Source organism: Limanda limanda, chromosome 4, assembly GCF_963576545.1.
Source record: "Limanda limanda chromosome 4, fLimLim1.1, whole genome shotgun sequence".
Classification (NCBI taxonomy): Eukaryota; Metazoa; Chordata; class Actinopteri; order Pleuronectiformes; family Pleuronectidae; genus Limanda; species Limanda limanda.
In genome coordinates this window covers 14473989-14496514 of record NC_083639.1, presented here as the reverse complement: position 1 = coordinate 14496514, position 22526 = coordinate 14473989, and the positions used below count along the sequence as shown (strand labels likewise).

Below are 22526 nucleotides of genomic sequence, written 5' to 3'. Positions count from 1 at the left end.
AAAGAAAGGAATACATGTAAAGTAGGAGCATTGACACAAGACAAGGGAACAGGTAGGTTAAGATTGAGCACTGCAATAGTCTTTGAAATTGGCATAGAAATTCAACCTAAGCACAACTTGTATCAAGTGGGTGTAATTAGTGTTTCTGTCGGTAAATTAATGCTATAGCAATCAACCAATCAACCAATCAACTCTTTAATCAAACTTTATTTATACAGCGTCTTTCATGATAACATGATAATAAGACAGACGTAATAACAAAAACAACAAGGGCAAAGAAAGGACACAATTAAAAACAATTAAAAGCAAATTTAGTGTACTGCACACAGTAAAATGGAGATAATTAAATAGACAAATGAATAGAATAAAATAGCACAGAATAGAATGTCTGAGCTGAGCTGATTTTAAGAAGGGTAAAGGAGTGTGGAATAAAAAACGAAATAAGGAAACTATAATAAAAGACTATAAGCAAAATTTAGAAGAATAAAAATAGTTTAATACAAGTTGAGAACAAAAGATACCGCGAGTATAAGCACCCGTAGTTAATAATGATAAAATGGTAGCTGAACATACATGATATAAATTATCTATATATCATTTAACATTGCTTTGGAAAACACTCCTGTACTTCCTGTCTCTCCTTGTCTTGTGTGTGTGTAGCTTGACCTCGCAGGGAGCCTGGCTCTGGTGCTGTGTATCGGTAGAGAGGGAGTGTCTGCTGGTGTTTGTATGCGTGTGTGTGTGTGTGTGTGTGTGTGTGTGTGTGAGTGTGTGTGTGTGTGTGTGTGTGTGTGTGTGTGTGTGTGTGTGTGTGTGTGTGTGTGTGTGTGTGTGTGTGTGTAGGAGCGGCCTGACGTCTCCCACTCTGTGTGAATGAGCTGCGGGAGAAGAGTGTGACAACAGCTCAGCAGGAGAAGAAACCATCGCGGAAACACTTTCTTACTTCTTCCCGCTTCCTCCCTCGACCCGAATGCCTGCGTGACGACTGAAGGTAAACACGTAAATAACAACACAGCAGCTTCATGTACACATGGCGTGGTAGGGGGGGGGAGCTGACCTGAAGAGCAGGTGCACACTCTCCGCTGCGTTACGTACAACTTTTACTTTTACGCGTGGTCTCACAGAAAAGACGTGTAACCGAGTTTAAAGTCAATGTAAAGTTACTTTCGTTTATCAGTATGTTCAGGGGACGCGCTGCTGCTGGTTCAGCGACAGAGAGTTCATTGTGGACGTGTTTATTAGTCACTTATTAACAACTCCCAGTCAAACACATGGATAGAGCTGGACAATAAAACCTCATCTCACTCTTTAATGTAAACCACACGTCCTCACAGCGCGATGTTTCCGTGTAGGAGACTCAACAGATCAGACATTATTAGCATCTCTCACAGCAGCACATGAATAATCGTTTAATATCAATATGAAACCTTGGCAGGGTAACAGACTCTGAAGGCAAACACAGATAAAGGGAGTTTACAGTCTGGGAGCTGTGGGTCCATGACTGTGGCCTAAATAAGCAAAAATAAACCATCTGTCAGCTGAAGCTTTGCCTGCTGGAGACTGTTTATTCCTGAGGAAAACACAGATCCTGAACACATCCCCAAAACCCTGCAACACTTCCTCACTGGGTGGTGTTACCAGCAAGTCTGATCCTATTACACAATATCAAGGGAAACCCACAGGAGGACTGTGTTTAGGCAACGATGAATAAGACTTAAAACATGACACATGCAAGAACTGCCTAAGTGCAAAAGCCATCTTCACTGTGCATCCAGAGCGTCTATATGGACAGCAGCTGTGTTGATACTGAGCTTATTGCTGACACATCGAGTGTTGCACATTATTACAGTGTGGGGCGTGGAGCTACTGGTTTGTGCAAAAGTCTTTCAGGTCAAACCAGATGAGTGCTGAGCGCAGCAGCGCCTCTGGTATTCAGGGTTTAAGACTTTAGAAGCATTCTCGTTCCTCAAACACAAGCTGGAAAGTTTGGGAGTTTTTAAGTGAAGGCTGTCTTGAGATGTTTGAACCTGATCACGTGTGGGTGGGTTCAGTTCAGTCTGATGTGTCTGTGTCATTGGGGTTAGGGTCATGTTGTAGACGTGCGATGACTCATCGGACATGTTTCGGTCTCTGACAACACCACACCTGCCTGTTTTAGTTGCTTTTCATCTTCTCATTCAGTGTGGTTTAAAATAAACTGTCAAACTCCCATCGTAATTCACATCGTATCATATTTATGCATCAAAGATGATCAAACTTGTGCATTATTATACACCATCAAACATGTGCTGAAGCGATTGGAGTAGTTTTCAATTGAAACAGTTAGCTGATAAATCAAGAGGAATTACTCTGCGACTCTTCTAAAAAAAGGGTGACGAGAGAAAATAATAGTCAGGATCTATAATGGAAACAATCATCAGTGGAAATAATCATTAGTTGCTGCTCCATAAATTATTTACTGGTTGGTAGCTCAATGAAGCGATGATGAAATGATCAGATATCAGTGACAGAAGGTTAATAACCTGTGATTGGTTAACTGTGATGTGAAAGAGTCATTCTTGAAAGGGTCAAGTATTTATGTATTATTTTGAAATAATAAATACCAGAGCTCGACTGATATGGATTTTCAGTGGCTGATGCCAATACTGGTGTTAAGGAGTAATAAGTAACAAATAAAATAACTGATAACGATTCCTAAGGTGTTCCTATCAGCAAACATAAATGCAGTCACACTATGTCAGTGAAAAGCTCATCTTAGCAGATATAACCTGTCGACTGATGATTCAGTCAGGCTGTAATGGAGCTTTATGTTCAGTAGGCTATTGTATTATTCCTCTCTACTCTTTGAGTCAGTGTTTTTTGGTCTCTGGAGATCCTCAGTGAAGACGACCCTTCAAACGGTACGTGTAACAAAAGTGACAGTGACTTGTCAGATCGATACTGTTACACCTCTCTTACACCTAAAGTACTGGGTATACACAGGTTTTATGGGTTAACCCTCTAAGAAAGCAGATTCACTCTTCCCATTGCAAGTGGAGGAGTTTGCATTTACATTTTTTTCCCCTGGTGCGTCATGTTCGATGTCACAATGCACCTTAACTGAGGTGCTCACCTCGCTGTCTTTCCAAATTAGCATGTTTACCTGGGTGTCAAGTTTCCATCACAGTCGCTCAGAGCAGGAGCGGATGAAAACCTGTGTCTACTGCAGAGTCATTTGACCAGGGAGAGAATTCTGATTGTATCCATTCCGATCACAGGCAAAGCAAGATGCTGGGTGTCTGGGTTTTTTGACTAGTGGAAACACAGCTTTATGTTTCAAATATGTTTATTGGGAAACCAGTCACATAACAGAAAAATTAACAGTCGACAGTTATGTTTCCTTTGTTTTTTACAGAAGGTGAAAAAGTAATCCCTGACAAAAAAGACTAATGACAAAAAAGAACAGTTAGTAAACAAGCAATGCCCTGCATCAACAAAACAGATGAAACAAAAAGGACAGGACAAAAGGAAAAGAAAAAAGACAACAGTGTGTACTATTTAGCTTCCTTAGCCCCTCAGATGTTCCCAGAATTATTAAGATAAGATCTGGATCTAGTTGGATCCCCAAAATCAACGAAAATAAATCAAATATTTCATGCCAATAGTTCTGAAGTTTGGGGCAGAGAGCGAAACTATGAGATAGAGTACCCTCCATGGAGTCACATTTCTCACACAAAGGAGAGACTTCAGGAAATATTTTATGCAGCTTCGTTTTGGAGTAGTGAAGTCTGTGCACTATTTTAAATTGAATCAAACAGTGTCGGGCGTTTATAGAACATTCATGGATGTGCTCCAAACTCTCCTCCCACACATTGGGAGGTATCAGGGCTCCGAGCTCTCTTTCCAACTCCTCTTTTATCCTGTCCATCTTAGGAAGGCACAAGTTTTGTAGTATCTCATATAGTTGCATAAAGGTGATTGCCGCAGAAAGGCATGTGATGGTTTCTGGTGTTTTCAGTGTAATAATCTGGTTTCTCTTCGCTCTTGCAGAGGTAAAGAGCTTTCAGAAATCTAGACAGACCAGACTTATCCACTCTTTGTTGTAACAACACAACCAGCTGGCTGTGTCTCAACACAGAGTGGTCAGATTTTTCTGTGTTGATTCTGCAGTTTGCTTTATATAAACGTCCCCTCTCTTCTTCTGCTTTCAGCGACTCAGTTATGGAGCGCTCCAAACCTCTGCTTGCTCCTAAGCCCTTCTCCCTGCAGAAGAACACTTCCATTCGCTCCATCCACGCTCCAAAGACGGTCACCACCAAGACTGTCAAGTCAACAACGAACCAAACTGGAAAATCTGAAGCTGCGGATGTCGCCAAACTGACTCCGACCGCCCACGCTCAGAAACCTCCCAAGCAAACCACTGCCCCTAGCTCCAAACTCAGGTCTGTGAGCGAGAACACGAAACATATAGCAAAAACTACCAAAGAAAGTACACCAACCCAACGTGACGAGGATACTCCTGATTCTAGTGTCGCTCCAGGAAAATCCGATCCTGCCTCACAAACTTCTCCACCCAAAGAGACACCCACGTCCGAGCCACTGCAGAAAGACGATGTCCTCCAAACAAACCACAATGTATCCACTGATCTTGTTACCAACTCAGAACAGAAAGATGACAAAAAGAAAGAAGATGAAACTCAGCCGTCTGTCGTCCAAAAGCCTGAAGAACCAGGGAGCGGCGCTTCCTCTCCGCCAAATACGGTGAATCGATGGGGCGGCCCAAGGAGGAGTCTGTCCACGAAGCTCACTTCAAGGTTTCAGTCGGGTGGTGCACCCCGGCCTCCCCAGCCAACGATAACCGTATCTACGAGCGACAGCAAAGACGAGTCAAACAAGCCGGCGTCCTCCAACCTAGAGCAGAACCAGACAACAGAGCCATCAAGCAGAGAGACTGATGAAGGAGGACTGAAGGAAGATTATGGCGGAGGAGGAAGTATCAAGCGCAGAATCAGTCTTCTGTTTGACTCCTCACAGAGGCCAGAGGTCATGACAAAGAAAGAGGAGCCCGACATCGTTAACTGTACAGGGGGCGTGAAGCAGCGAATCAAACACTGGGTGGTGGATACAAATTCTGAGGGTGCCAAGACGGAGGAGAATCCTCAGGTTGCACCTCGGCCTCGGTCTCGTAGGTGAGTGAGCTTAATTTTATCAGTGCGGTTTGAATTTAGTGACATGACCAGACACGAGGGAAAGGAAAATAACATTCTCTTCAAAGTGCAGCCAAGCAAGAAGTTTATTTTAAGGTTAATGTTAATATTATGACTCATACCAGTCAATTGGTACTCTCAAATGTGAGATGCTTCAAGTGTTTTAATGTTTTCCTCAGTTTTGTTTAATGCACACTGTGTGGATGTGGTAAATGAATAACGTTGCTTATAATATCAAGATTGCAGCCAGATTTATGTCCTCAAACAAAATAGTTTAGATAAGAGAGCAAACCTGGCCTCATTATGAATTTTAAGATTGGCTCTTCAACCTACTACTTTTTCTCAAGTAATGTACTTGAGTATATATGTAAAAAACTTGTTCTATATACTTCTTCTTCATTAAAGGGGAAAATTAGAGGGGAATGGTGTAGTTTTTACTCAATTACAGCTTTAGCTGCTTATTTTTGATGCAACACATTAACCAGAATGCTACTTAAACATACAATACTACATTCAATTCTACATCAATGAAAATTATATGAAGTAACACTCCCAAGGTTATAATTTCCTAATGAGTACTTTTACTTTTTGATATTATAAGTACATTTATAACTGCGACTTACTTTATTGAAGTTATCTATTGATGCAATGAAATATTTTTACTGCAGTGTTACAACGTAAAAGATTTGAATATTCCAATGATGTCAGTTTTTGTCAGATATCCATCCCTGAGTATTCTGCTGCCGTTCTCACTATAGTGGTTGCAAGCAGAATGTTGTTTGTTCTCCTCACAGAAATCTACATGTGAAAGTAAGCCCGCTCTCAGTCTTTAAGAGAGTTGACTTCAATTTAAGACAATTTTCCCCTCGGGGGTTCTAAAGATGATCCATCCATCCAGAAACAATAGCAGCAACAAGTCTTTACAGAAATAGAGTCCTCCCTGTTTTGAAGAGATTTCATTGCTAACATTTTTTCTGGAACTATTTTCTACTCAAAGTAAGCAAAACTATGAAAAATCTTGACAGCTATGTAGAAATCCACAGTTACAGAGATTCTGTTTCTGAAAAGATATGTTCTATGTTTTTTAAACTTCCAATGCTCTGAACTCCCCAAAAATAACACATCTCTATTGACGAGGGAGAAGGAGATGCGTTAGGCATGTGTTTCACAAGACCTGGCAAATAAAACCAAAACAAAGGAATAGTTCAACAGCTGTCTCACTCAAGCTTCACATTTATAGACAGAAGTCCTTAAATCGAACTCGTAGAACAACAGCAAGTATATTTGCCGAAAAGCTGAAATCTTCCTTTCCTCTGACATGGTATATGCTTAGATGAAATGACACAACTGAGCAGTGCCAACCAGGTTTATTAAACTAATTTGAATTAAGAACAACTGATGATTTCTGTCTCTTCTCCAGCTTTGAGCCCATGGCTGCTCCAATAGCAGAGAAAATACCCGAAACACCATCACATGAGAAACCTGCCGCAACCAGAACGTTGTCTACAAAGGATGTGGATCCAGGTCCAAAGATCTCCTCAGCTGAACCCCCCATACAGCCCCCAGTGGAAACACCTAAAGACGTTTCTACAGAAATTAAGTCTACGGTTAGCTCAAGCGAGAAACCTGGAGAGGACAAGCAGAAGAAATCAACCGATGGCGAGGTTCGACTCCGCAGTCGAAGCCCATCTGCAACGCAAACAGCTAACGATGAGGCAGACAGTGGCCAGCGACCTCTAAAGAGAGACAATGTCAAGCGTCGCTCTGTTCGCTTTGGTATCGTGGAGAGAGACGATGGTGGGCCTCCACTGATCCTGGGCTCAGCGTCGGAGTCCAGCTCAGAAGAAGAAGAAGAAGAAGAAGCTTCTGAGGATAAAGCTGAGGAGGAAACTGTTTCGCTCCCCGTCTACAGACGAGTGGGAAGTCTTCAGAGAAAGGATCAAGAGAAGCTAAAACAAGAAGAGGAGCGACTGAAACATTTGGAGCTTGAAAGACAGAGAGCAGAGGAGAACAAACAGGCGAGACTTAAGTTGGAAGAAGACCATAAACGAGAGGAAGAGAAGGAGAAAGAAAACTTGAGGCAGAGGGAACAGGAAAAACGGAGAGAGGAGGAAAGGGAAAGAGAGAAGTTGGAGGAGGAGGAGATGGAGAGACAGCGGAAAGAGGAGTGGAAGAGGGAAAGGTTGAGAGAAGAGGAACACGAAAGGGAGAGGCTACGAGAGGAAGAAAGAGAAAGGGAAAGACAGATGGAGATCATGTTGCAAAGACAAAGACAGGAGGAAAGTGAGAAGGCAAAGCAGAAAGAAGAGAGACTAAAGCAGGATCAGGAGGAGAGTGAAAGAGAGAGGTTGAGGGAGGAAAGAGAAAGACAGAGGTTGAGGGAGGAGCAGGAGAGACCGATTCATGAACACGAGGAACACAAATCACAGGGGCAACTGAGAGAGAAGGAGATTAATAAAAGGAAACAAAGAGAGGAGGTGTGGGAAAAAGAGTGGGTGAAACGGACAGAGAGTTTAGAACAAGAAGAAAAAGAAGAGATGGAGGGAGAAAACAAGTTGCTGCGGCAGAGACAAAAAGAGGAGGACAGAGAGACTGCGAGGCAGAAAGAGGAAAGACTTAAACAAGAGGAGAGGGAGAAAGAAAGATTGAAAAAGGAGGCTGAGGAAAGAGAGAGGGAGAGAGAAAAGGAGTTTATGTTGCAGAGACAGAAAGAGGAGGAAAGAGAGAGAGCGAGGCAGAAAGAGGAAAGACTTCAACAAGAGGAGAGGGAGAAAGAAAGATTGAAAAAGGAGGCTGACGAAAGAGAGAGGGAGAGAGAAAAAGAGTTGATGTTGCAGAGACAGAAAGAGGAGGAAAGAGAGAGAGCGAGGCAGAAAGAGGAAAGACTTCAACAAGAGGAGAGGGAGAAAGAAAGATTGAGAAAGGAGGCTGATGAAAGAGAGAGGGAGAGAGAAAAAGAGTTGATGTTCAAGAGACAGAAAGAGGAGGAAAGAGAGAGAGCGAGGCAGAAAGAGGAAAGACTTCAACAAGAGGAGAGAGAGAAAGAAATATTGAAAAAGGAGGCTGACGAAAGAGAGAGGGAGAGAGAAAAAGAGTTGATGTTCAAGAGACAGAAAGAGGAGGAAAGAGAGAGAGCGAGGCAGAAAGAGGAAAGACTTCAACAAGAGGAGAGGGAGAAAGAAAGATTGAGAAAGGAGGCTGAGGAAAGAGAGAGGGAGAGAGAAAAAGAGTTGATATGGCAGAGACAGAAAGAGGAGGACAGAGAGAGAGCAAGGCAGAAAGAGGAGAGACTTAAACAAGAGGAGGTGGAGAAAGAAAGAATTAGAGAGGAGGCTGAGGAAAGAGAGAGGGAGAGAGAAAAAGAGTTGATGTGGCAGAGACAGAAAGAGGAGGACAGAGAGAGAGCGAGGCAGAAAGAGGAGAGACTTAAACAAGAGGAGGGGGAGAAAGAAAGACAAAGAGAGGAGGCTGAGGAAAGAAAGAGGGATAGGCAAAGGAGGCTGGAAGAAGAAGAGAGAATGAGGGAAAGACAGAGACAGGAGGAAGAGGAGAAAGAAAGAGAGGAGTTGGAGAGGAGAATGCAGCAGGAAAGAGAGCGAGAGATGGAGACGACGAGGCGAATAGAAAAACAGAGAGAGGAGGAGAGAAGGGAGGAGGAGAGGGGGTTACAGATGGAGAGGGAACGTTTGGTGGAGCTGGAGAGAAAAATGCAGGAGGAATTGGAAATGAAGCGAGAGAAAGAACTGGAGGAAAGGGTGAGAATGTATGAAGAAAGAGAAAGGGAGGGAAGGAAGAGTGCAGCAGATTTAATCAGCTTTGACTCTGAAGACGTCCCTCAGAACTCGAGGACCCCAAATGTACCCTCAGAGACCCCTGGGAGTCCGACCAAAGTCGTGTACGATGACTTCTCCGTCAGGAAGCCTCTGAACGAGGTGGTTTTTGACGATTTTTCAGTCAAGCCAAAGAGATGGGGCTCGCGGCCCAAAGCGGAAACTAGTCCAGTCGTCGACAGCTGGACAACAAGTCCCGTGGATAGAAGAGAAGAGGAGGAGGTGCTGATGCCCCAGAGTGTTTCCCCTCAGGAAAACTACGCACCCCAGCATGGTGCAAAACCAGACAGTCCAGAGCCTCCTCCAGCTGTGGAGAGAGCAGAGGAGAAGGAGGAGGAGGTGGAAGAGAGGCCAGAGGAGGAACAGCTCATCACATTCGAAGTGGAGGAAGAGGAGGAGAAGGAGGTGGAGGAAGAGGAGGATGAGGAGATAGAGGAAGAGATGGATGAAGGAGAGGAAGAAGAAGAAGATCATAAGGTAATACAACATTCTGCCTCTTTCACTTGTAATGCAACAAACCATACACCAGGAAGTTAAATGCCAGATTCATAGTGTGAGGTTGAAAGAGGAGAGACAGGAGTGTACATAGGATTGTTTCACCGCTGAATCATATTTACCTGTCAATCTCACACACAAACACACACACACACACACACATACACATACACACACACACACACACACACACACACACACACACACACACACACACACACACACACACACACCTCACCCCATCTACATCAACACATAACTATTCCTGAAACATGAGGACGATATCATACTTGTCATACTTGCTTTGGCTTAATTAAGTTTCATGTCAGAATGTGTCTTTGTGTGAGTGTCTTTGTGTGTGTGTGTGTGTGTTTGTGCGTGTGTGTGTTTGTGTGAGTGTGTGCACTCATTTTTGTCACCTCTTTAGGACTGACAGTATACAGCATAAAATCTTACCAGTCAACTTCATGGCGACTAAAGTCCAGTCTTAAATGATGTACAAAATTCAGCAGCACAGCTATTAACTAGAACTAAGAGATATCACATCACACCTGTCTTAAAGTTTTATATTGGCTCCTGCTTTATATTGGCTCCTGGTTGATTTTATTGATTACCTATTAGGCTCTTGATGGCCTGGCCCCAGGGTATAATTCAGATCTTTTAACGGCTATTTACCTCTGTGCAGCCTGCAATCTTCAGGCAAGCGTCTGCTGTCTCTTGCTGAATCAAGGCAGAAAACTTGATGAGGCAGAGGGTGGGTATCAAGGCCCTAAGGTTGTGGAGTGAATTGCCTGAGGAAATAAGTTCGTCTGAGACTGTCTTCCTATAAGTCGCGTCTAACAACGTTTTCATTTTGGCATATTCCTGAATTTGTGGGGTGCCAGGCTACAATTTGGATTTTATCTCTAACATTATTATTACCATTATTACTTATGTACTTGAAGCAAGCAAGCAAATCCATTCTGTGTGCCGTGTGTAAGTCTATTGTGTTTCAAGATTATAAAAAAATATGTCAGAGTGGGAGATGTGATTAAACAAACATGCATGCAACTGTGAATGTGTACAGTTCTCCATCAGTGCTGTCAAATAACCCTGAAGATGCTCGGGATGAGTTTGGATTTTTTTTTCATGTTCCATTTTATATACACACATTTGCAGGGTCAGGAGTCTCTTCTTTCTCAGATCCAAATGCATCATGTGAATTTTCCATCCATTTGCAACAGTACAACAAACTGTATGAACTCTATGTCTGCTGATGTGTGAATGTATGTAGGAGGGAGGTTATGATAATCACAAATGAAACAGACCGTGAGGTTACGACTTCCCCTGAATCTATATCTACAATTTTCTGTTTAACACTTTCATTTTCTTCTTATTTTTGCATCCAGAAAAAACTTTTTATAAAGATAAACAGCAGTGGAAAATATAAGGAGGATGTAGGAGCATGTGAAAGAGGGGGGCGTTATTTGCATACAGAAATGTTACATGCAAGTACAAGTGGTTTTGCTGTGAATTGCAGAGCCAGCTCAGCAATTTGACCACTCTGTGAGAGTTCCAGCTCTTATGTTGTAGAAACATTTTTTGTTTTTGTTTGCACTAAAACAGCCTCGATTATCACTGTAATTACCAGTTGAATTAGGGACTATTGAACTATTCAGTGCCTCATTGAACGCACCATGTGTGGATTACATGTTAGAGAGCGGATAGTTAAATGATGAAAATAAGAAGAACGATAACCAAGGTCACGTCTGTGCAAGGAACCATAGATTGTATAGAAAGATGGACGACACGTCTCCACTTCCTCTCACTATCCAGAAATGAAGGCAGGATATACAAGCACTGCCATTTTGCTAGTCAAACAAGATGTCTCGTGTTTATCAGTGACGTCAAGAGGTCTTTTTTTTTTGCATTTAGATAGAGCCAGGCTAGATGTTTTCACCCGGATTTCAGCTGAGCTAACTGGCTGCTTCAAATTTGGGTCACAAACCTGAGAGTGGTACGGATCTTTAACAATCCTAATCTATTTCCATGACAAGAGTTAATATTTCTTCCTCTTAGTAATGTAAATGTATTTAATCTCACATCAGTAACATTATTCAGTCGTACATTTTTACTTCCCTTTCAGTCAACTAAACAAAATTCTGGGTGGATCCTTATGTAAACGTGATCTTCCACTGCCTGAAAGAAGCCGTCTTAATGAGTAGGGAGTGTTACACTAAGCTATTGTTACTGTGACATTTTAGCCTTGTTAGCAATGTTAGCAATGTTAGCCTTGTTTTTATGTAAAAGAGGAAGAGGCTTAAAACAAACTACAAATGGCCTGAACACAATGTTTAGTTTATTGGCAAGTACAATATTTAGATAATTAATAATTAAACAGACATTTCAAACAACATAAGAGAAAGGAACATTGGAAATCGGAAGGCGGAAGTTTGTTCACCATGAAAAGAGACAAAAAAAATTGTGGTGAAGTAAGAAGAAGCATGTGGTTGCACATCAAAGTGAAAGAACAGCTGACAGGGCATTGCCAGTCAAGACAGATCAGTCAAGCACCTGTTTGAACATGCAACATTTTTGCAGAGTCAATGGAAGCACCGAATCCTGGAGCCCTGAACTGTGTGTATGCACAGTATGTGTGCGTGTCTTTGTGTTATCGTCTTTCTGTTTGCAGCGCGCACACTTATGCAAACAAATCATAACCCACATAACCAGTGAGCTACTGCAAAGGGACATTGTGCATAGAAACGTCAACATCATAACGCTGTTAGTATTGAAGCATTGGTCTTGGCTGTGCGAGTACTTCCTTGTTTCAACCACTGAGTGGTGCTGCTGCTCTTACAAATCTATCTTCCTCATGCTTCCTTCCTGAAGTTTATCTCATGTAGAGCACCTTACGCTGCTATAATGTGGCCGCCATAAGACTAAACTGTATGGTCTCAGATGGGGTATAATTTCTTGGGTGCAAGAAAAGCTCAGGAAAATACTATTGTGTGTCAGAGAAAAGCAATTTGACTGAGGAGAAGGAGGTAAATGTTTACAGGGCAAACACAGGCTGTGCAGCACTCTCATTCACTGACAGACTAAAAGACAGATAGATTGATGGATGGATGGAAAGATGGAAGGATGTTATAGTAAGTAGGGCCAAGGTGCTATGTGGTCATCATGTCCTCATTTGGATGTGTCCAACAGGGAAGCGTGTCAAATGTCCATACATGGTGCCCCTATCTCCTCTCCGTCTCTCGACTCAATCCCTCCACCCTATTTTGAGAGAGAGCCTGTCATCCCCCTGCACAATCACACACACATACACACTTCCCGGCACACATACACACAGAGAGGATGGGCCAAACCACTGACAAGAAAGTGCACATGTCCACTGTTCATCGTGTCACTCAACTAACTCCTGCTGCGCGTTGCTCATACTTTCTCTCAACTTTCCAGAAGTCTGCCTGTTTTCTGCTGTCCTATTCTCCCTCTCCTCTCACAAAGACTTGCTTCATTCATTACTTGCATGTAGCTACGGAAGGAGAGCAGTGGAGGCAGGTACAGAAAACACCTTGGCCCCACTTACCGCACCTTCCTTCCCCCTGGGATTTTCCACATCTGAGCACAGACCTCTGCTTTGTTTTGATCGGATGCTCCCTGGAACCAGTCTGGGCTCAAGGAGGTAAAAAGGGCTGATCTACCTCTGTGTACCTGGCTTTGGATGTTTGGGGAAGCAGCTATTTCCCACGCTGCTTTTCCTTTTTTTTCTAAATGGAGAACGGAGTTGCAATGTGAACTCGGATGTAGGTACACAAGCAAACAGGCTTGGCTGTTGCAGAAAAGAGGTAATGCCTAGAATATTTTTTTGTCAGACTGAAAAGCTGCTTTCCTTTTTTTCAAGTTGCAGTGAGAGAAACTTTTATTGACACTTCTGTCAGTGTCTTTCAAATGGATAATAATATGATGTGACGATGGGAAAGTCTTTCTTTGGGACGCTGCTGTTTCGGACGTCATATCCATCATTGTGAATGCTGCAGTCGAGTGGTGTCGTCACAGAGCAAACACATGGCTGGTCATACTATTTACTTCTTTGCTGGCAGCAAATAATAGACTGTTCCAGGAAGTTTGTGTAACCTGAACCATAAAAATATGGAAAGAGACGATGGGCAACGCTCAAATGGACAAAGGACTATTTCTTGCTTTTTATGAGTTCAGAATCTGTCTTTCTGAAGAAGACAGTTTGAGTTTTCTTTAACGTCTGCTTCCTGAAAATGACGACTGAAAGCCAGATCCCACATCCAGCTTTTTGACTCACTCAAAAAAATCCATTCAAAGCTGTAATTCAATTCCTCTGGTGGCCCAGTTTCTATGGTGACCCTAGTGCTTGGACGACCAGCTGTGTGAGCATTACGACCATGCAGTACTTTGGAGGGAAACTGTCAGCGGCCCAGCTGCAGGTGGCGGGCTGGGTGGGCAGCGTCCGGCGCTCATTACAAGAGGCTCTGGAGCTGGTGTGGAACAACACAGAGGAGAGGCAGGAAGAGGAAGATGAGGATAAAGAGGAAGAAGGTGGAGATGGAGGAGAAAGGTTTCAGAGGGCCGTGTCACCGCTCCGTAGCTTTGCCAGACGTAGCAGGAGATCCCTGCGCCGCTTCTCCGTCAGAAGTCGGCAAACTGTGCCGAGGAGAACCACTGAAGCCTGCTCTGTAAGAGCTGATGCATTAACCCAGTAGATGGCAATAAATGCTTTAAAATGCTCTGCGTCAAGTCCAATTATAATCTGCTGTTAAATCAAAATTATATTTTACCTTCAAGTCTTGATGAGCTCATTTTTATAGACATTTAGTGCAATGATAATGAACGCAGCAGTTTTTAAAGCCTGAGTTCATTGCATTAATACCCATTCTCCATTTATTCCATGTTAGTCATCACCTGGTCTAATATTTCAACACCCATGTGCCAATAGATGATCATGCAAATGTAAAGAGGGAGAGCAGCAGTCAGTGGCCGTCTGTTTCAGGAAGGCTAGTGATCTAAAAACAACAAACCTTTGTTCATGTTGTCGGAGATGAAGCAGAGGATAGTAACAAACACTTAGACTAGCTTCATAGTTAAAGTGACTGTTTATGTCTGTGCACTGTCTATGTCTGCAGCTGCCTTTTTTCTCCACACAGCAAGTGGTAAGTGGTTTTAGGGGTATGGATGATTTACTAGTATTGCTTGTTGCAGGCTTTGAGACTTTCAGTCTTACACTTCGTTCAGTCAGTCAACCAGGTATAAACTGCCAACAACAGCGTGATAGCAGTTTATCTTTATTTAAATTCTTTGCTGTAGATCAGTCAAATATTGTGGTATCAACAGTGTCACACAAGTTTACTTGCCTGTGACTCTCAGTATTTCTCAGGTGTTAGCTTTGGGTGTATCCTGCATGTGAGTGTGATTGTGTGTGTCTCTGTTTATATGTGGCTGTGCATTCACAAGAGACATAAAAAAGAGAAAACAACCTGCAGGCTATTTTCCCTCTTAATAAGACGACCCCTCATTTCCCTTTATTAGAGGTGAGATGTTGTTGATGGTCATCATCTGTTTCATTAGAGTCTATTAGTTCTGCTTGTGGCATCTTTTACATCTTATCCTCATCGTAAACAAGCTATCACCCACCAATGACTGTGACAGAAATGTGATGCATGTAAACTGTAATGAAGCCAACCCTGTCTTGACTTGCACATCCTCTGCCCTCATGAGCACATACTGTTCAGACCCATCATTATAGTTTACAGGTGCTGTTTTTTGTGGTGTAGGGTTTAAACATACGTTACACATGTCTACACATGTGTTGAGTTTGTCCAAAATGCTCAGTTTCCATCTTGTGTCTGAATATATCTGTGAATCTCTGTGCATATGTAGATTAAAGTTGCACTAACAGATATTTATATATAAACAATGGCTCAAATGACTGAGTCATGAGTGAATGTTTCCACTGAGTTGCAAATCAACATGTTTTTTATCACAGTTTCCCTCAGCTTTAAGAGGCATTTAACAACCTTCAGCTCATTGTATCGGTTCTAAAGACTTTTTTCCAGCCACAACAGACACTGTTTTTAATGAAAGTGCTTTGGTCAACCCTCTGTATGATACCTGTCCAGTGGCAAATGACAGGCAGTCAAAGTTAGACACCAACTGGTGAACATAGTGGAGCATTTGACAACTGAAAAGCAAAATCCTATCCTCAGGAGTTGGTAGGGATCAAAACTGAAATATTGAACTTGAACTTGTCCATAAGAGCAGTTGCTCTGTTGACGTGTAATAAGTTGCTTTTTCTCGAACTAAGATATGATACAAGTGGATTAGCTGTTTCATTGGAATCCGCATATCTGAGACTGATACACATTTGCCCTTCGTCTCATTCATTGTTGCATGCTGCACACAATTCCAAACAGTTCCTTTTTTAGTCCTTTTTGAACCAGGGTGAATAGGAGGTGAAAGAGCTACATGACATGACTGAAAAATAAGTTAAAAACATATACATCACGATATAACTTGGTGAGCTGCATGTTGCTGGTGAAATTGCTCAATCATAGACTGTGTCTCTGTTTGACCAGACTTTGTTTTCCCCTATAACTGAACACAGTCTGTGGTCATAGGAAAATCTCTAGAAGCCTATTCACTAATGCTGTGATGCTGCCAGATAACAGGCATTGTGCAAATGAAGCTGCTGTGTGAATGCTGAGTAATAAATGGACGGAGGAAGGAGATAAGATGGATATGAGATTTTAAGGGTTGTTTACACGAGTGCTGTGTTGTATCCAGGAGACAATATTCAAGAGAACAACACTGGGATGTGCCCCTTGACAAAATATGAAGAGAGCTTAAAGGAATGTTTGTGAGGAGGTGCACAGTAGTTGCTTTTGTGTGGAATGTGTGTGTGTGTGTATCTGTGTGTGTCCACCCATGCATTCCAGCATGTGGGCGTGACAGCATGAGTGTGTTTGGTGTGTCCGTGCAAACGCACATAGGTGTGTATGCCCGTGCGTGTGCGTGCATACACACGCTGTCAGTGTTTATTGAGGACAGCCCAGTCTCTGTGACCGGCTCATTAAAAGATGCATGCTTGGCTGGTCCTCAGTCCCTCTCCCTCTGTAGTTAGTGATCTTGGCTCAGCACACGGTCCATTTTCTCCCTGCCGCAGATCCACAATGTGAAAGTTCTCATGTGCAGATTTACTCAGCAAAAAAGCCAGACGTCACATCATCATTTTATTTTGTATAATTCTGTAAATCCAAAGAGATTAAGTAATTTTGTCCAACGATATCACATGGCTCCTTCATGTTTTCTCTGGTTCTGTTGTATAATATGTTTTCTTATTCATATTCCTTATAATTGAATGATCTTTCTGCCTCTCAGACACAGGTTAACAGCTATTCTGTAAACAGAGATGACAAAGACACGGATGCTCTGATAGACAGTGAGCCAGAGCAGCTGAGTCCCCTCCATGAACAGACACCTGAAACTGACAGGTAAGTGAGAGGTTGAACTATAACATCATACAAACTCTTACCACTAACACTTCATTTCCTTAATGTACGCTGATGGAGGCAGACAGGACCAGACAGGTTTATGTGTCATTCTTTGTGTCTCGTGCTGAGGGGTGTGGCTCCACATGATGTAGATGTTTTATTCCAACTGAGCACACCTGAAAAATAGAAGCCCTTTAGCTACCTTTACATGTACACCTCAAAGTAAGAAGCCTGGAGGTGCACGTCAGAGGGGCTTGTTGAACTCGGCTTTCTTACTATGATCGACGAAGCATCTGAAAAATAACCCAATATTATTTGGACACCAAAGTTGTTCTTCTGTTTAGTTTTTTTTAACCTTAGAACCTTGTGTGATTCTGTTTTTTATCAATAAATAGATTAATGTAATCTAGTAAAACAAGCATTTTCTGAAACATAATTTCTGGCAGAATAACAGACTGCATCTACACATTAAAATGTCCCAGAAAGAATTTCAGGAATTGAACTCCCTGTGCCCTCTTGTGGTTAAAGGAGCACAACGTCCAAAGCCCAGAGGAGTGACCCTTTGTTCAAAACGTCACTTCAAAATACACTGTGCCTTCTCTTCTAAGTCTGTGACCCTAAAAATGTTTTCTCTGTCTTCAGTCCAAAGCTGATCGCTGACCAAGTTCCTGAAGTCGCCTCTCAAGATGTTGATACCACTGACTTCTCTTCATTCCCTGAGGTTAGTTTCTCTTTGTTTCTTAAACCTCCTGGAGACCAGAGCAGTGACGACAATAGCGGTATGGTCAGTGGTAGTAGTATATATTCTAGATTATTATTTGATTATTGCTAGATTTTTTGTGTGTGTGTGTGTTTGTTTCTGCGCACAGAGCTCCGCCCCACTCCTCGACACCAGTGCACAGAAATCCAAGGCCAATGTTGGAAAGAGGCGACTTCGATCGCGTCCGTCACGCTCGATCCGTGCAGCGCCAACTCCAAGGGACATGTTGGATTGGAGGGCTTGTGACACCGCAGGTTATAACAGCATCCTTAATATTATCTAATCAACATAGAGGGCTGGAGCTAATTCCTTTAATTCAGAGTAAACAAGCAACATACACCAAATAGAGTCATTATCTGTTTTGACTCTTAACTTTTTGTTTCTAGATGGAAAGGAGGTGTCTTCCCAACAAAGGGACTCAGATTCTGAGGAGGATCAGCCAAAACCGAAGAAAGCCTTACCTCCCCCTCCCACCTCACAAAGAGTCTCAGTGTTCCCTGGTCTGAGCCCTACAGCCCTGATTGTGAGCTTAAATACATTTTACCAAATGAAACGTGATGGAAACAGTCAGTATTTGCATTGAGTGAAAGTCTTGACTTACTCCCCAAGGCTCAACTAAAAAGGAGATCAGTGAGAGGAGCATCTGGGGGAAGAGATGTGACAGAAGAACACAAGGGAAGAGAAGAGCGAGGAGGTCAACGCGAGGCAACAGCCCCATCACCCTCACCAGTCTCCCGCTCCTCGCCTCGCTCTGCTTCTCATCTCGCGGGGGCCGCACTTGTGCTGCCACCCCTGGGCGGCACAGATGGAGGGTAAGAACAGAGCACGACAGCACACTTAAAAAATATTCAAACCTTAGAAATGATGAGAAAATTAAATTAAAGTATTCTAAAGATGAATGTGATTCTGTGTGTCATTCAGAACCAGCTCTTCTCCTGCTTGGCTGAAAGAGCTGAAGTCTAAGAAGCGCCTAAGTCATCTCGACAGCGAGGCTTAGCCAGACACGGGTGAGTTATATGGATGATGTTATAATAAATAAATACAAATAATCATAAAAAAAATATAAAGTCACAGGCGAACTAAAATCTTAAATTCTTGCAATCTGCTTGTTGTTGAAATGAATAAAAAACTAGAATGGCACATACCAAGGCAAAACAGTCCCCTCATCAAACCACATTTTAATTTCACTAGAGTTTTATTTGATCTGCGGCCAACTTACACACACAATATCAGGCCCCTAAACACGACTTTTTTTTTCATAATTTCCTTGAATCATTCTCTAAGAAATCAATGAAGATTTTATAAAACGCCCTATCTCACAGGTGAAATTAATGGATCTGCCCCCTGATCCAGATCTGCACCAAAATTGAATGGGTTCTATCTTGGGTCATGCGCCCACGATCTTCAAAATATCACAGACGAAAACATACTCTCCTCAGTGGAGGTAACGATAGAATAAGAAAATTAATAAAAAGAAGAATAAGAACAATAGTACCAATAGCAGGCCAAAAAGTTGTCCTTTTTCTTTTCTTTTTTTTATGTCTTTGAAAGATGATGCAGTGATCTTTGGGGAAAAAGCATCTTTTGAATAACTTCCTGATTTATCTAACATCGGCAGAACTTTGATGCTGGTATCTGTGAGACGCACGTTAGAGTTTCATAAGCAGTAAATGTCTTGCAGCATGATGAACATTAAATAACTTAATGAGAGAATCAGCCGTAGATGAGGACTGAGTCGTGAGGGTTTTGGCATTTGGCTTATGCAATGTGTTACTGTAGGAGTGAAGGCATTTTTTAAAAGGACCAATTTGCCTCTAAGTCATGATTAAAGACAGCTAAACAGGGTGGTAATAATAGAGCGTGAATGGTTTGAACCTTTCTGGGCTGTCGGTAACACTCATGTTACTAATGTAAGAAAAGATTAAAAAGGAAATGGTCCATATCATTGCAACACTTTCTCCTATCAGATCTGCACTGTGGGTAAAATGTGATCGCTGTACCTGAATGCAATTTGTTTGTATGTAACTTTTCTGTTCACACTGGCATTAAAATGTATAGTGAATGTTTGTCCTGTGACCACTTGTGATCTGATCTCACACTTTCAGAATTTCGGTCCAAATGATGTTGTTTTTACCCAGTCTGAGTTTAGAGATGTGTCAAATGTCACTTTGTTTGTGTGGGTGTGTTTGTGTGTGTGTGTGTGTGTGTGAATCTGTGTGTGCGCGCCAGTGAGAGCGAGAGAGTAGTGTTGGCGGGTTAAATTAATCTTGTGCAGCTGTGCTAGGATGATGCATTTTGTCAAAATATGTTTGGTTATTTGTGAGACGGTACCGGCTCAGAGGACGTCAGCTAAGTAGGCGGTCCTTCATATGTGGCCCAAAACAATGTTGTGTTCACACAGAAAAAAAAATGTGGCCACATGTGTGCCAGACAACCTCCACATGTAGTTTTTGTGATTGGATATGACAACACTTTGAGGACACATTTGGATATGTTCAGACCTTAACTTAGTGCTGAACTTGTGATCAGATCACTAAGGACAGATGTTAAAACCAGGTCTGAGCAGAGTCACTGTGATGTACAGTTAAGTTGAGACCAATTTGGCTTAAAGCACCACTTGGCCATCCATGCTGAAACTTATTACATTCTTGTGTGGAAACCTATCGTACCTTTGTGATAAATGCTGATTCAATTTTATTAAATGTCTGTTTTAGTTAGAAACTTTGTTCTAAACCTTCTGTATCTCTCGTTGCCTTTAGGACACTGTACCATGGCCTTTGAGCAAGAATCAATTCATCTCAGCCGATGATGCTCCTGACAGACGTCTTGTTAAGATTGCTCATTTTCCACTTCGAGTGCCTTATTTTGAACCTTTACTGGTTCAATCAGAGGAGGGGTTTCTGGATATAGAGCCCCCCTGATAACTTTTATCTTGTAAATGAAATAATTGTGCCAAGGATGTGATGTTTTAATGCCAAGTTTTATGTTTTATTGACTGTTGTACAGAGGCTGAGTGGAGGGTGAACACCCCAATATAATTTAGAAAAAAGCCATGCACTGTCTTGTTGTCTGAATTTCCAAGTCCATCACATTCCGACAGGAACTGATAACACCAGACCTTCAGCAGAGTACGTACCATCATACACATGCACACCTATACTGTATATACAGGAACTACTGAATATAAATGATGGATCGCAAATTGTGTGTATTTAGTGGGAATTGTATAAAATGCCTTTGGAATTATTTTACAGATCACAAATCGTCCCAAGTAAAACTACCTAGCACTTTAAGAAACATAGCAAATTATCTTCCATACAGTGCGATAGATTAACCAAGTAGATAATTGTTGTAACAGGGTCATGGGATTTTCTTTTTCTTTTTTGAACACCTTGAATGCCTTTCTTCTCTTCAAAGTTGACCAACATGTAAGGATACAGTCCCTGGTTGTATTAAAATGGCTACAAGCTGATCAGAACATCAGCAGTGAGCTGAGAGGAAAATGCAGAAATGCTGTAATGGACTTAAAGAGTGTGTTTTGTAAAATCTCAAAACAAATGTTTTCTTCAGCTTGAAATTATTTTCCAAGTGCTTTTTTTAAACGTTAATGATTGACTGTCATCGATGCTGTAATCATTTATGATCAACTGTCTGTATGATAAGAGGAAATCGAGGGACCTTTATTAAAACCTTTTCTATGAAATACAATGGAGTATCGTTTATTTTATGGGAAATTTACTCTGCATATCTTCAGACATAAGTGACAATGGAGAATTAAGCATCATTGACCTATTTATCAGTTTTAAACTGAAAAAATAATCTCAGTCCTGTATCACAAGCGGCCTTTTATTATAATAAATAAATGTTTTTCTATAGCACCTATCTAAACAAGGTGACAACGGGCTTTACTGTTGTGCTGGGTTTTAAAAGTTGTAAATATAATCTTAAAATCTATTTTTAATTTAACGCCAGCAGCTAATGAAGTAAGACAAGGATTGGAGCGATATGTGTCCTGTGCGTTTTGATGTTGGTTTGAAGGTTCTGCACCAGCTAAAGCAGAGATACTGAGGATGGACTGGGATGTTCAAACAGTGCATTGCAGTGTCCAGGTGTGTGGTGGTAACTGCTGTTGAATAAGTCAGTGCAGGTCTGTCTGAGATTTAATGCAGCACCTGCAGATGGACTCATCACATCTGATGTGAAAATGAGGAAGGAATGAGTTACACCTGTTAGATGAGTCACACATTATCTAACACTGAGTCAACACTATATGTATTGTCAACACTACAATAATATTTTGGTGGTGGCAAGAACTTCAGGTTATTTTATATTCTCCTGCCAATGGACTTGCAGTGAAGTGCTGGCGCTTAAACAAGTGTGTCCTGCAAAGACTGTGAAGAATACTGTGTCAGATGAGAGGAGCATTTACCATAAAAGATAAGGAATAAGAAATGCATTCATTACAAAAGGTTAGAATTTACATTTCCCACTCAGAGCATTCTATGTTCAGAAGCACAACATTTAAATACAAGAAATGACAGAGCTGATAAGATTATAAAGTTATTTCATAGATGAACGTAATAAGATTTAATACGGCTATTGACACTGGCCTCAAAATTGTGTTAAGAGTCAAATCTGATACCAAGGTTTGTGGCTGTGGATACAATTTTACTAACCAGTGGACCAATCAATGGTTGAAGTTTGCCTGCTGTGGTCAGGGCCAATGATTATTACGTCAGTCTTTTCCAAAATA

General features: G+C 41.8%; 1 protein-coding gene across 1 annotated transcript; it reads left to right on the top strand.

Annotated features, from left to right (window-relative positions):
• Positions 1 to 837: 837 nt before the first annotated feature.
• Positions 838 to 21481, top strand: tnks1bp1 (tankyrase 1 binding protein 1). Its single transcript, XM_061070173.1, has 10 exons — positions 838 to 991; positions 4191 to 5168; positions 6607 to 9493; positions 16901 to 17013; positions 17656 to 17734; positions 17883 to 18027; positions 18160 to 18296; positions 18383 to 18585; positions 18695 to 18780; positions 20533 to 21481. The coding sequence occupies exons 2-9, from the start codon at positions 4201 to 4203 to the stop codon at positions 18768 to 18770; spliced, it is 4608 nt and encodes a 1535-aa protein (XP_060926156.1). The 5' UTR covers positions 838 to 991; positions 4191 to 4200; the 3' UTR covers positions 18771 to 18780; positions 20533 to 21481.
• Positions 21482 to 22526: the final 1045 nt, after the last annotated feature.